The sequence below is a fragment of the Barbus barbus genome, assembly GCF_936440315.1.
Source record: "Barbus barbus genome assembly, chromosome: 25".
Lineage (NCBI taxonomy): Eukaryota > Metazoa > Chordata > Actinopteri > Cypriniformes > Cyprinidae > Barbus > Barbus barbus.
In genome coordinates, this window is record NC_136753.1 from 6,648,915 (window position 1) to 6,662,286 (window position 13,372).

The 13,372-nt window shown below is 35.4% G+C and overlaps 2 protein-coding genes across 2 annotated transcripts in view; both read right to left on the bottom strand.

Annotated features, from left to right (window-relative positions):
- Nucleotides 1-619: 619 nt before the first annotated feature.
- LOC306844670 (pituitary tumor-transforming gene 1 protein-interacting protein-like) lies at nucleotides 620-5,469 on the bottom strand. Its single transcript, XM_079376972.1, has 7 exons — nucleotides 5,026-5,469; nucleotides 4,480-4,532; nucleotides 3,413-3,521; nucleotides 2,209-2,311; nucleotides 1,873-1,938; nucleotides 1,455-1,501; nucleotides 620-1,114 (listed from the first exon to the last, which is right to left on the bottom strand). Exons 1-7 carry the CDS (start codon nucleotides 5,180-5,182, stop codon nucleotides 1,068-1,070), a joined length of 582 nt encoding a protein of 193 aa, XP_079233098.1. The 5' UTR covers nucleotides 5,183-5,469; the 3' UTR covers nucleotides 620-1,067.
- A 4,283-nt stretch (nucleotides 5,470-9,752) lies between these two features.
- LOC306844557 (unconventional myosin-X-like) overlaps nucleotides 9,753-13,372 on the bottom strand; it is a gene marked incomplete at its 5' end in the record, with an annotated part of 53,461 nt that continues 49,841 nt past the window's right edge. The window contains 5 exons of the mRNA XM_079376780.1: nucleotides 9,753-10,877; nucleotides 11,221-11,412; nucleotides 11,672-12,151; nucleotides 12,605-12,728; nucleotides 13,218-13,354. Coding sequence (XP_079232906.1) covers nucleotides 10,773-10,877; nucleotides 11,221-11,412; nucleotides 11,672-12,151; nucleotides 12,605-12,728; nucleotides 13,218-13,354 — 1,038 coding nt within the window. The 3' untranslated portion in view covers nucleotides 9,753-10,772. The remainder of the gene's footprint in view (nucleotides 10,878-11,220; nucleotides 11,413-11,671; nucleotides 12,152-12,604; nucleotides 12,729-13,217; nucleotides 13,355-13,372) is intronic.

The window sequence follows — 13,372 nt, forward strand, 5'->3', positions numbered from 1 at the left end:
GTCCTGACTCTCTGTGGTCTTAAAAAAAATCCCAGGATGTCCTTCGAAAAAGTGTAGGGGTGTAACCCCGGCATCCTGGCCAAATTTGCCCATTGGTCTCTGACCATCATGGCCTCCTAACCATCCCCATATCTACTGATTGGCTTCATCACTGTCTCCTCTCCACCAATAAGCTGGTGTGTGGTGGGCGTTCTGGCGCACTATGGCTGCCGTCGCATCATCCAGGTGGATGCTGCACACTGGTGGTGGACGAGGAGATACCCCCCTTACTATGTAAAGCGCTTTGAGTGCCTAGAAAAGCGCTATATAAATATAACTAATTATTATTGTATAGATTTCAAAGTGTTAGTTGATTAATAACTTGTATAGATTTCAAAGTGTTAGTTGATTAATAACTATAAATATATCATATTTTTAAGTAATATTATAAAATAACTATATTTATATACATATATATAGCAGACCTTAGAAATAAATGAAATAAACAGCTCATATTCCAAGGTCAATTAACATTTTGACATTTAAACACCTCCGCGCTGACAATTTGTTGAAAAAAACAACTGTAAAATTACATTTAATTCAAAACAGACAAGAAACTTTTCATTTTCATTATTATTTTATTCAATAAATTCATATATTACATCAGCAAGTATTTATCAAATATTCAGATATCTTTAAAAAAGTCTATTAGGCTATGAAAAACAATAATAAGTAATCCTTCACTCTGTTCCAAACCTAGCAGATGCTTATTTGGCTTCAGATGAGAGCATTAGATACTTTATTATTTATTTATTTTTTGTTTCAGTGACACCTATTTTTGATTAAAAACATAAAAAATGATTATGATGGTGGGGGGTCGAGGGTTACATTGATTGAATAGACGTAGCTTTTCTGAAAAATTGTAGTTTATAAAAAATGAACACAAAAGACAATAAACTGAATTTTACTTTAGCAGAAAATCATAATTTTGAGCAAAGTGGAATCTTGTTATTTCATAGATTTGAATCATTTTCAAATAGGCAGCAGATAGTCAAAATATTAATCTTTAAAACAGTGCACCCATCATTTTAGCTGGGATTGTCAAATCTGGCATAAGGACTTGCCCTGCTGAGACCTGATAGAGAGAGAGACAGGGGGAAAAACACAAAAGATAAAATTATATTAATTAATCACATATACATTTCAATCCAATATAAAATAAACATTTTGAGATACCACTAGAGGAAGCACAACTTCATAAAGAATTTGACTAGTCATAGCGTTTTAAAAACATGCAGCATTTTTTTGAAAACATTCCAAAACACTAGACTGGACCTATTTTTAAAACACTGTCATATGCTCCTTACCTTTATATTGACTGACAGCATGATTTTATTTCTTGCACTGCCAGCATAACAACCCATTCAAATTCATTTATTTATGCAGTTTCTGAGATGAGGGAATTGTTGACTCACCATATTTTTGTCGGATCTCATCATGTCTAATCTTCATCTCAGCTTTTCTGTGAAACAAGAACACAAGAACGTAAATTCCTTGTGAAATCACACTCACACCCTAAAGGTATGTTGACGATCTGTACCCATTACAGCTGTAGAACAGGTTTCTCATTGAATATTTGTCGCATATCTTTTGTCTGCTTTGAAAATTCAAATGTTGGTACACTACCCATGATGTATCTGCATGTACATATACACACACACATATATATATATATATATATATATATATGTGTGTGTGTGTGTGTGTGTGTGTAAAAGCAGATGTTCAATACAAATGAAAATGTCCATTATTCCCCTTTTTAATTGGTTTTACATATTATCTTGTATCTCCTGTCATCTTCATTTTGAATACTCAAATGTCAATCACTCTTACCTCTGCTCTTGTTTTGTATTTCTCTTGCCTGCTTGCCGGTTCATCCTGTTTTCAGATCGAGCAGATCTGAAAGACAAAATTTGTTAAATTGAGAAAGTTGAGTCATCAGGGTCTTTCTTTAATGACGTAGAGTTCTCTTGGTTCTCTACAATTTCTAAGTGTGATTATTTTGACTTTATCTACATTTATGCAAGTAAAAGTAATTACAGCCTGAGGCAAGTGACACCAACTCCTTGTGGTATTTAAGAAAGCTAAATGGAGGGTGCGACTTATTTGTCAACCATATAATAAAAGTTGATGTGACATATCAAACACATCTTGTATGTTCAGACTTACCCGATGTTCTCACACTTGCAGCAGCAGAATATACACAGAAAAACACCAATGATGAAGACTGCTCCAGCCACTGACAATGTAATGATCAAAATCTGGAAGTTCACTGAATTTCACAAAAAAAAGAGATAAAGTTGTAAAAAGTGTTAAATGTTTTATTTCAACTGATGCCGTATCAACTCCATGTAGTTATTTTTAGTTGTTAAAGTTGGACTAGAGAAAAGATTACAGATAATCCTGATTTCGCTTGTTTATGACTGATATTTTAATTATGTTTAACCTTCATAACACATTTGGGTCCATTTTGATCAAGAGATAAATGAACAATTCTAAAAACAATTAGTTTTTAGTAAGGAAATGAAAAATTTCAAATTAAGACCTTTTTTCTCATATTTCTTTTTTTTTACAATTAGACACAACCATTTAAAAAAATGTTGCAGATTTTGTATGTGTGAAGTATCATTAGGTATTAAAATATTTTTGTAAAATTATCTATAAAGTGTCAAAAATATTCATGAATTTACTGGATTTAAAAAAAACATAGTTTTCATAAATTTGGACTGTTTTTGAGCAATCATGAGTTCATAATTTAATTAAAATCCATTCATTCCAATGGGATTAATAATTCTCAGATCACTGGTTCTTATAAATTTAATACCATGATATATTCAAATTAAATTTCTAATCAATATTGAAAAATAAAATATACATATTTTTTGCATAATAGTTTTTTTTTTTTAAATGTGGTCCATGTGCAATTAAAAAAGGGATACATGCAGTAATAGCTTTATTTCTTTTTTTCTTTGGACATTATAATGACAGAAAATTACTATTAGACAACAATCTTAATTTTAATAGTATTAATTATTAGGGATGCACCTATATTTTAACTCTATTGAAATAAAATCTTATGGCCAATCATCAAAAAATATTATAAATCTACGCTACTTTTTCTTTCTTTTTTTATTATCATTTAAATTAGAAAGCTGCCTTAAGTACCTACAAGATGACTGGTATGGTGCAGTATTCTGTGCATTCCTAATAATAATAATTATTTTATTGTTATTTATGCAGTTATTTTGTGATTTAAATGAGTTTTGTGCTATGTCTGGTTAAAAAGGAAGAATTTTATAAAGGCTAGGAAACAGCATTGTAAATAACAAACGTAGAAAAATAAGTGAGAGACAAATTTAAAAACATGTCTTACTTGTGCAAAGGCCCCATCGAGCATCACTCAGTGGGCAGAGGGAATGGGGGGGCAGGATGGTTTTGGCTGGGTATGTTATACATTTTTTAGTTGGAATGCACCACAGACACTAAAAAGCCAGAAAAGATTGTTATATACAGTCATCCACTGTATCCAAGATTCAAAGCTCAAGATGTTTTATTCTCTGAATTTAGGGTTGCAGATAGTTACAGTAACAATGATGATGAGGGTAATGACATCAGTAGAGATGAGTTATTACAGGGTTGATACTGACACACACTTCATTAGCTGAGGAAAGCTGTGTGTGTGTGTGTCTGTGGTATATAAAAAGTTTGTTTGGGAGTGTCTTAACAAATACAGAATTTCAACAGACTGAATTCTAAAACAATATATATACAAACAATTCAAATGCACTGATGGACCTGATAGCACCATGAGTAAAGCACATGAAAACTAGTTAAAAATGTAAAATATTAACAGGTGAAAACTGTAACTCTGATTGCTTAGAAAAGTATTAGCACACCTCTTCAGGATAAACTATGATTTGAAGCATTAATCATGTCCATTACACAAATGTTACTCAGGTTTAATATTCAGGGTTGGATTTTTGATAAAATTTAAATAAATAAATAAAATAAAAGGTTGACCGTTTATAAATATTTATGAGACTGACTTTTTAAAGGAAGATCACAGGACGTCTCAAGTGACGCTGAGCTGTCGGAAAGAAGCTGTAAACACCCAGAACAGCCCGAACCTGTTCCACAGGTGAGGTACGTGATGATCTGACAAGTGTAAAAAAAATCCTGCAAATCTTGCTGCTTGCTGAGTTCATTATTTCATTGTCGCTCTGATGTTTCCTCATGTTTTTGGTTCTCGTCAGATCTCATTTATACATTTCTCTCTCTCATACAGCAATGTTTTCACCAATGTTTTTGCCATAAGTAAACAGAGTAAATAGTGTGAATAAAACAGGCCAGTCTACTTTGTTGACTAGTGACAGCAAACATATAAAGACAATAATATCTCAATAGCATCAAAGAGAGAGGCTAAATTGTATTCAAACTCACATCCACATATGCCAAGCATTCCTCACAGCTTGTACCATTCTTGCTCTCACAACCTAGAAAAGTGAGAAGTGTGAGAGAGGACATGTTAGTTATACAAATGAGCTGAAACTTATTCATATAATTCTGTGTTAAACAAAGCAACGATCTTTAGTGCCTGACTCTATATATTAGGCAACAATTACACCCTATGAGGCAGTGGTTGCCTTGGCCATCCTAGTTATGAACCAGACAAAAGCAGCATGGGAAATCAGAGTAAGACAGTTGCTTTTCCAGGGGAATTAAATGGCATTAAACAGCAGGTCTTATGTTTGGGATCTGCAATGGGCTTTGCCCATTTAGAATAAGAAGTAAAACTGATAGCTATAAAAAATAAAATAAAACAAAAGTCTGGTTATTGTAAAGTCAAATTACAAAGACCAAGTTTTAAACGTGTTTGTATGTAAATTCAGCACCAGTGAAACTAGAGGTTTTATATAACAGTAAAAAAGCCACTGAATCTTATTTCCCTCTAGAATGTATTCAGCCCAAAGTATTTATTTGCCTTACTTGGATGTGGTGTTGTAGTCGGCGCGTTAGTTGTAGTAGTTTGTGATGTAGTCTGTGTTGTCGTAGTTGAAGATGATGTATTCTGTGTTGTTGTTATATTCTGTGCAAGCGTTGAGCTGAAACCAAAGAGAAGCAGGATGAGAGGAATAAAATCCATGTTCTCTTCTTTTAATGAACGAATACTTGACTCCTCTGTTAGTTTGTAATAAATTTTGTCAGCAAATATCTCTCTTTGAAAAATCAGCGCAGACACTTGCTTCGACCAGAAACTGGGAACAGGTTTCAAAAGAGTGGTTCTGTTTCTCTTTCCTGGCGCTGAACATCCTTCAGCTTAAATTACAAACATGCGTCGGTGAAGGCGTGGTTTATTATTATGAAGTAGTAGGCTAGCTAATACAAAAGCTGCATTGTAACCTTTCAATAGCGATGGCTTACCATTTAAATATTAGGCAATGACTTCACGTTGTAATCTTCCAATGGCGAAATCCCGGCTCATGATTATTGAGCAGCAAACCTTTTTCAGAGAATGATTTCGCGAAACTTCTCTTTATTTTGTTGGCTAAATTCACCTAAATTCACCCCCCGCAGAGTTTTAATCTTTTAAATAATAAAAAGGACAATATAGCCTACGTTTCCGAATCTCCCATAAACTGTTTGTATGTTTGTATGTATGCATAGTACTACAGTGTAATTATTTTGTACTTGTACTATCGTCCAAAAATCGTGGCCAAAAGTCGTGGCCAAAAATATCGGCACCCTTGGTAAATATGATCAATGAAGGCTGTGAAAATTTATCTGCATTGTTAATCCTTTTGATCTTTTATAAAAAAAATATATATAACCTTTCATTGGATAATAAGAATTTAAAATGGGGGTAATATCATTATGAAATAAATATTTTTCTCTAATACACATTGGCCACAATTAACGGCACCCTTTTATTCACTACATTTTGAACTCTCCATTTGCCAGTTTAACAGCTCTAAATTTCTCCTATAATGTCTGATGAGGTTAGAGAACACCTGACAAGAGATCAGAGACCATTCCTTCATCCAGAATCACTCCAGATCCTTTAGATTCACAGCTCCATGACGGTGCTTCTTCTCTTCAGTTCACCTCACTAATTTTCTACAGGGTTCAGGTCAGAGGACTGGAATGGCAATAGCAGAAGCTTGATTTTGTGCTCAGTGACCCATTTTTGTGTTGTTTTTGAGGTTTGTGTTTGGATTATAGTGAAGTTCCAAACATGGCCCATTATAAGATTTCTAACAGAGTCAGTGACTTGTTGATTTTTTATCTGTTGGTATTTGATAGAATCCATGATGTTATGTGTCTAAACAAGATGTCCAGGACCTCCAGCAGAAATATAGGCCCACAACATAAAAAATACAGCAATATATTTAATTGTACACGTGGGGTACTTTTTATCCCTGTTCACCAAACCCATCTTCAGTGTTTGCTGCTAAAAAGCTCATTTTTTAGTTTCATCTGACCATAGAAGCCAGTTCCATTTGAAGTTCCAGTCGTGTCTGATAACTGAATATGCTGGAGTTTGTTTTTGGATGAGCTAGGAGAATTTTTCTTGAAACCTTCCCAAACAACATGTAGGTGCTGTCTGTCAATTTTCTGGCCCCTAGACTCAACTATTTTCTGCAATTCTCCAGCTGTGGTCCTTGGAGAGTCTTTAGCCACTCAAACTCTCCTCCTCACCGTGCATTAGGACGATATAGACACACGTCCTCTTCTTGGCAGTTTCGTAACATTTTCTGTTGATTGGAAATTATGAATTATTGCCCTGATGGTGGAAATGGGAATTGTCACTGCTCTAGCTCTTTTCTTAAAGCCACTTCACTAATTTGTGATGCTCAATTATCTTTTGCTGCACATCAGAAATATTTTCTTTGGTTTTTCTCATTGTGATGGATGATTAAGGGAATTTGGGCTTTGCTTTCCCTCCTATTTATATTTCCGTGAAACAGGAAGCCATGGCTGGATAATTTCATGCTCATAATCACCCTGGAGTGCTCCAAATTATGAATATAAATAGGAATATACTTCAGAGACATTTTACTCATAAGAATTTCTAGGGGTGCCAATAATTGTGTCCAATGTGTATTTGAGAAAAACATTTAATAGTGTCTTTAATTGTTCAATACGGAATAACGTTAACATATAGCCTAAACATCTAGCCAGATATACATATATATATAAGTAAAATGCATATTAATTGTTTGACTTATTTTGATTATTTGTACAATAATTAATTGTTTAGCATTAGGCCTATGTTATATGAGTCATGTTTCTTATATGCTATATAACTGGCCTATTTCATAGTAACAAATATGACGCCTAACCAGATTTTGGCACCCTCTGGTGGATAATAAATAAAACACAATGAGTTGTCAGACAATTTCTGAACAAATGTTATTCACCTTCAATTAGGATATTCAGTATACAAACGAAACCAGTGATTGAGATAAATTACAATAATTTATTAAAGCATTTTGTAAAGCCAGTTACAAAAGATTTTTCTCTCTCTCTCTCTCTCTCTCAATATTTTAACAAGCACAATTATTCTTTTTTTCTTCTTAAGTAAGCTACAATTTTTAGTATTATAACAATGGCAATGAAGAAATTACATTCAGGCCTTGTACTGGCTGCCTGCAGCTGAGCAAGGACCCCAGTGTGAATGTGTGAGAGAGACAGAATCAACCGTGCTATATCGGTGTGCATGTTTTATGTTGATCTTCATGTGTGAGCATGTCTGTGATCATGTGTGTGTTAATATGCGTGTATGAGACTTCTCGGCTGCTCTGACACCACCTTCTCTTAACACACACACTTGCACACACAGTAACATCAACACATACTGCTTGTTACTTAACACCATCACATCAAATCTTCTCCACTTATTCATGACAAGTCAACTCTATCCATTTCTTCACAGCGTCGGCAGCCCTTTAATGCTGATCTAAGCCTCCAAAAAATCAGAGATCAGCATGAAAGGGTAAACCTACACCTTCATTTCTCCAATTATCAACAATAACACTATCATAACAGATAAATACACCAAACCCACACCCACCCCTTCCCATTCTGTTTCATAAATATAATCATAACAATAATAATAGAAATTCCCATACACATAGCTCCCTAAACATCTTCATCATATTCCATCATCATTATCCTTATTTCAATTTATCATTAAATTCAGACATACACATTCACAAAAAACAAAACAAAAAACATTATACTGACAAATATAGTTGCATATCAAACAGCAAAATTACACAGGTACTGTCGCAGGATTATACTCACATAAATAAAAACAACAGGCATACTTGGACTCATTCTGTGTTGACCGAGAGTCAGTGGATGATATTTGTTGGTGTTATGGTCTATTTTAGATCTCTGTTATGTCTGCTGTCTGTCATCTCTCTGGCAGCATGGCCACTCTTGTAACAGTCTTAGCTGAGCTCCATCATGACATGAAACACAAAAAGGCTGCTTTGGCCATGATAAAATGCCAGAAAGCAAAATAAAAATTCTTATTAGAGCAAAATCGTAAACTTTAAGAGTGTGCCTTAATGTCTGTTTAATAAAAGATGTTTATGGTCATTTGTCAGGCAGTTCTTTAAAAGACAAGATGGTCACTTCACCTGTGGTTTGAGGGAAAAGGTATACAGCTACGTAAGATTAGCCACCAGTTGGTCAAAATGCACTTTAAAGAATCTGAGGCTTTCCTAGTCAAGTAAATGTCCATGCCAGCAAACTACGTACATCCTCATAAGATTTATATGCTCCTTAAACAAAGCCTTTTTTTTTTATTCAAAGACCCACTTGTCTTAGCTTGTGCTGGTTTTTCTGTGCAGTCAGATATGATGACATTATACAGTTTAATAGTTTAATAAGATTTCAAATGTATGCAAGGACTATATATACACCATTCAAATGTTTGATGTCAGATACAAAACAGTAATTTTGTTTAATATTACAATTTAAAATAGCTGTTTTCTTCTTTTTTTCAGCCATCAGTGTCACATGATCTGTCAGAAATCATTGCAATATGCTGATTTGGTGCTCAAGGAATTATTATTATCAGGATTATTTGATGAATGGAAAGTTCAGAAGAACAGCATTTATATTAAATAGAAGTATTTTATTATAAATGTTTTTACTGTCACATTTGATCAATTTAATGCATTGTTAATTTAATGCATTGTTTAATTGTTGCTTAATAAAAGTATTTAAAAAAAATCTTACTGAGCCCAAACTTTTGAATGATAGTTTATGTAAATAAGATCGCTAGCCTTTGGGCCCACAATTTTGCATCAAATGTCAGGCTCTAAACAGTTAAAGTGCTTTAATCATAGAATAAGTGTAAGTGTTTCACAATTAATGTTACGTATACGTATTGAAACAGTACAAATACATGCTTATTGAATCTTGACCTCTGTTGCTTAATACAGTAGTTTTCATTGCTCGCTTTGGGCAGGCAGACCTGGCTCTACTTGCATAACACGTCATAACTGTTATCCAATCTCTGTAATAGTGAACAGAGGTGCTTAGGAAACCAAACTGGTCAAAATGGGTTTGCTTTTGTGCCTTGGTACAGTTAAAATTACACAAGTTTTGTATCACTGGCAAAAATAACAAAAAAGGAAAATGTTGTAATTAGTGTAAATACAAATAATTTAGACAGTATCAAATGTAACACTTCAGCATATGCATTTATAGACTCTGGTGTTTAATACAAAATAGAATGTTGCATTGATAACATGTGAACAGTCTCACAAACGAGTAGACAGTCGCTGCTGATTTCCACATACTGCCGGCCTCAGATATACTGCGATCTGATTGGCTGACTGACTCCAGGTGGCCTCTGCTGGTAGATTTTGTAACTACACTTTTGAGGCCACAAGGCAAATTTTTTGGAAACAACATATAAACTGCACACATTTCATTATATTATAACAGATTTTTTTATCATGTTGCATGTTCCTTTTGGTGCCATCAGCCAATCAGAGCTGCCATGATGTCATTTTCCTGTGGCTCAAGTCACATGGCATTTATGGCTCAGGTGATTGGCTCAAAAAAACCTGTATGTGAAATTGAGCGGCTATGAGTAAAGATGGCAGAATTCAAACCACGTACTTCTGGGGTGTCCTGCGCCAGCCGAGCAGCTGCCATTGAGATGAATGGGAATGTTAACGCATAGCTTTCTCCTTCTGCTCTCTGAACAGCCTCCAGCAGTCATGGCTTTACAAAATTGCTCTGTATGTGCTCCACAAAGCATTCACCTGTATGTGTGTGTGTGCACAAACTCTGATCTCACACACAAGCACAATATACACACCTCTGTAAAACTATCATAGGTGGTTGTTAGTTAGGTACAACATCACTGAGATTAGAGAGAAGGGAATGAAATGTAGAAGAAGAGACAAGGAAATAAATAAGTTTGGTCATCAGTCAGGGTGCTGGCAATGAGGGAAGGGAACGGTGAGCAGGTTACTAGGCTTTGTTGTGCTTCGTAAAGGTGAAACTGGTCTGATAAATACTAAATAAACATGTGCTGTTGTATTTAGGACAGGTATACAGAGAATTCCAGTAGGTTAAGTTCAGTCGTTGGAAGGGTGAAGTCTCTGTTTCTTCTCTGCTCTCATTCTCCAATCAATAATGGTCAGTAGTATACTTCACTTTCATCACATTGTGTTGCTGGACACTTTGGGCGCTGGTTGGTGTGTCAATCACCTCATCCAGGCGCTGCTGTTGCTGGTGATGGACATGATACTGCAGCGCTTTTTGACGATCATATTGATGTATGCCTTCATGATCTTAGTGATTTCACCCACCTTGAAGCACAAAACAAAAACTTGTTAATCAGTATGTTAAAAATCACTTGCTGATCCTATCACTGAAAAGGGAATAAAGTGACTAAATAAGAAGTGCTAGACTTATAGGTTCAATTTAGAACAAAGATTGTAAAATGTGTTACAGTATTACTGTTTTTACTTAATTAATCCAGCCTAAGAATAATCTTTCAAAACCATTTTAAAATCTTGCTGACCCCCAAACTTTTGGACAGTGGTGTACATGTACATGACAGACTTAAATGCTCCTCAACCATTTAAACAAGCAATTAAACAACATTTTGTCCAACACAGTACTGATAACAAAGGCACAGAAGTGTATTACCCGAGACGACTCAAAGAACATCTCTCTTTCATCAACAATGATTTTGTATGTGCTGGGCTGAGGTGCTCCGAAGAAAACGATGTGCTCATACTGGAAGGTTTCGAGTGGTTTGGGTTCACCCCGTTTGTACACAGAGACATTTTCAGCACTGACCCCCAGCCACAGATCATGAGGGAAGCCACCCTCCTTACACTGCAGACAGAGAAATAAAAACACAAACACATATAATTAGTAATGTCAATCAACATCAGTGTCTAAATACTTGCAAGGAAAATAGCATAGCAATTTGGGGCTTTCCTTAGGGTTAGTAATGATAAATATTGCTATTTTACAAGGCTGTAACCATATATTTATGATAGAAGGTAGTAGCCTTGATACCCTGGACCTGAGGTGGGATTTAAAAAAATAATAATAATAGGGATGCTCTCAGCCTTAAAGAAAAGATTTATACCTCCACATCAAACAGTGTGGACCCGTATCCTGGCCACTCTTTGATGATGGTCATGTAGCTGAGCATGGCCTGGTGTTGAGGCATGCCCTGTAGACGGCTCCATTTCTCAAGCACGCTGGTCAGTGTGGCTGACATCTCCTCCTTTACAAACATCTCCAACATCTGTTCCTCCTCCACACGCTGTTTCTTCAGCGATCCCGTTTTGAAGCTGCGTCTCAGCGTCCCGTCTAGGAAATTGGCCTTCCGGCGTTCTAAAGTGAGACCTCCTGGTCCTACTATACCAGCCCCGGGTACTCCAGCACCCCCGGCTTTAGTGGATTGGAGTATGCGGGTGCGAAGTCGTCCAACAGGGTAGACGCTGCTTAAGCTCCAGGGCGTACGGGCCACGTCACCGTGGATGTACTGCAGTCGCAGGGCTGCTAAGTGCTGGAGGGTTTCCTCAAGGGCTGGGAAATGACCACTGATGAGACTCTCGTGAGCCTAAGAGAGATGGTGAAAAAAGAGAGAAATAAGGGGGAATTAAAGAATATAACATGTTATCTCACAAGATAGGCAAAAAATATGACACTGAAGCATATCTTCACTTCTGTTCTATTTATAATTGGTTTTAAATTGTAGAAAATACTAGTGAACAATTTATTTTTACTATAATATGGTTTTATATAATGAAACATACTGTAAATTGTTTCATTTAGCTAGTGCGATTTACGGTATGTTTTTGGAGGTGGAGTGATGTGAAGACTGTAAATAAGGTTTTGCGTATTCTAGGTAAATTCCATTTAATGACTTCCGTAAAATTTGATTACAAGGGTTAGCAACAATTACAAACAAGATCAGTGACATTTTAAATGGGTGTTTTAAATGGGTTAATCAATAGTAAGAATGCTCTATAATGGTTCTACAAAATTTACAAAAGAGAAATAATTAATTTACCTGCTCAAACATGAAGGCAAATTCCACTCCCTCTTTGGGCATACTTTCCACATCAAGAAAGCAATAGAGCTTGAAATATAGCCTCCAGGGCCCTTCCTCCTCCTCATCTTCACTACCTGCCAACCTGGAATTGCAAAGCAGAAATAACATGTACAGAAATATGTGACCCTGGACCACAAAACCAGTCTTAAGTCGCTGGGGTAAAAATCATTTTCCATGAAGATATTTGATAAATTTCCTACTGTAAATATATTAAAACTTAATTTTTGATTAGTAATATGCATTGCTAAGAACTTAATTTGGACAAATCTAAAGGCAATTTTCTCAGTATTTATATTTTTTTGCACCCTCAGATTACAGATTTTAAAATAGTTGTATCTCAGCCAAATATTGCCCTGCCCTAACAAACCGCACATCAATGGAAAGCTTATTTATTCTGTTTTCAGGTGATGGATAAATCTCAGTTTCGAAAAATTTACACTTATGACTGGTTTTGTGGTCCAGGGTCGCATATAGGTTTTATAGATGCTATAGATAGTTTTAAATACAGAAATAGAGCAACCATTCATTCAAAATCATCTAATCACCATAGACCATATGAACTTTTCATTACCTCTCAAACTTTGCAAGCACATCTGCTACAATTACACGGCTTTCTATGGCCCGACTCTCCACCTTATTATGCTCAAACAAAGAGAACATATTCCTGCTATTTTCCATTGCCAGACCACGAATCAGCTTCTCAACCACCTTGACAAAGATAAGCAC

What these genes read in the sequence shown, in the direction of transcription:
- LOC306844670 (XM_079376972.1), bottom strand. Translation starts at nt 5,182, where the DNA reads ATGGATTTTATTCCTCTCATCCTGCTTCTCTTTGGTTTCAGCTCAACG. An exon ending in TCGATGGGGCCTTTGCACAA is followed by an intron (nt 2,312 to 3,412) that starts GTAAGACATGTT and finishes TGTGAAATTCAG; the next exon opens with TGAACTTCCAGATTTTGATC. An exon ending in AATACAAAACAAGAGCAGAG is followed by an intron (nt 1,502 to 1,872) that starts GTAAGAGTGATT and finishes CTTGTTTCACAG; the next exon opens with AAAAGCTGAGATGAAGATTA.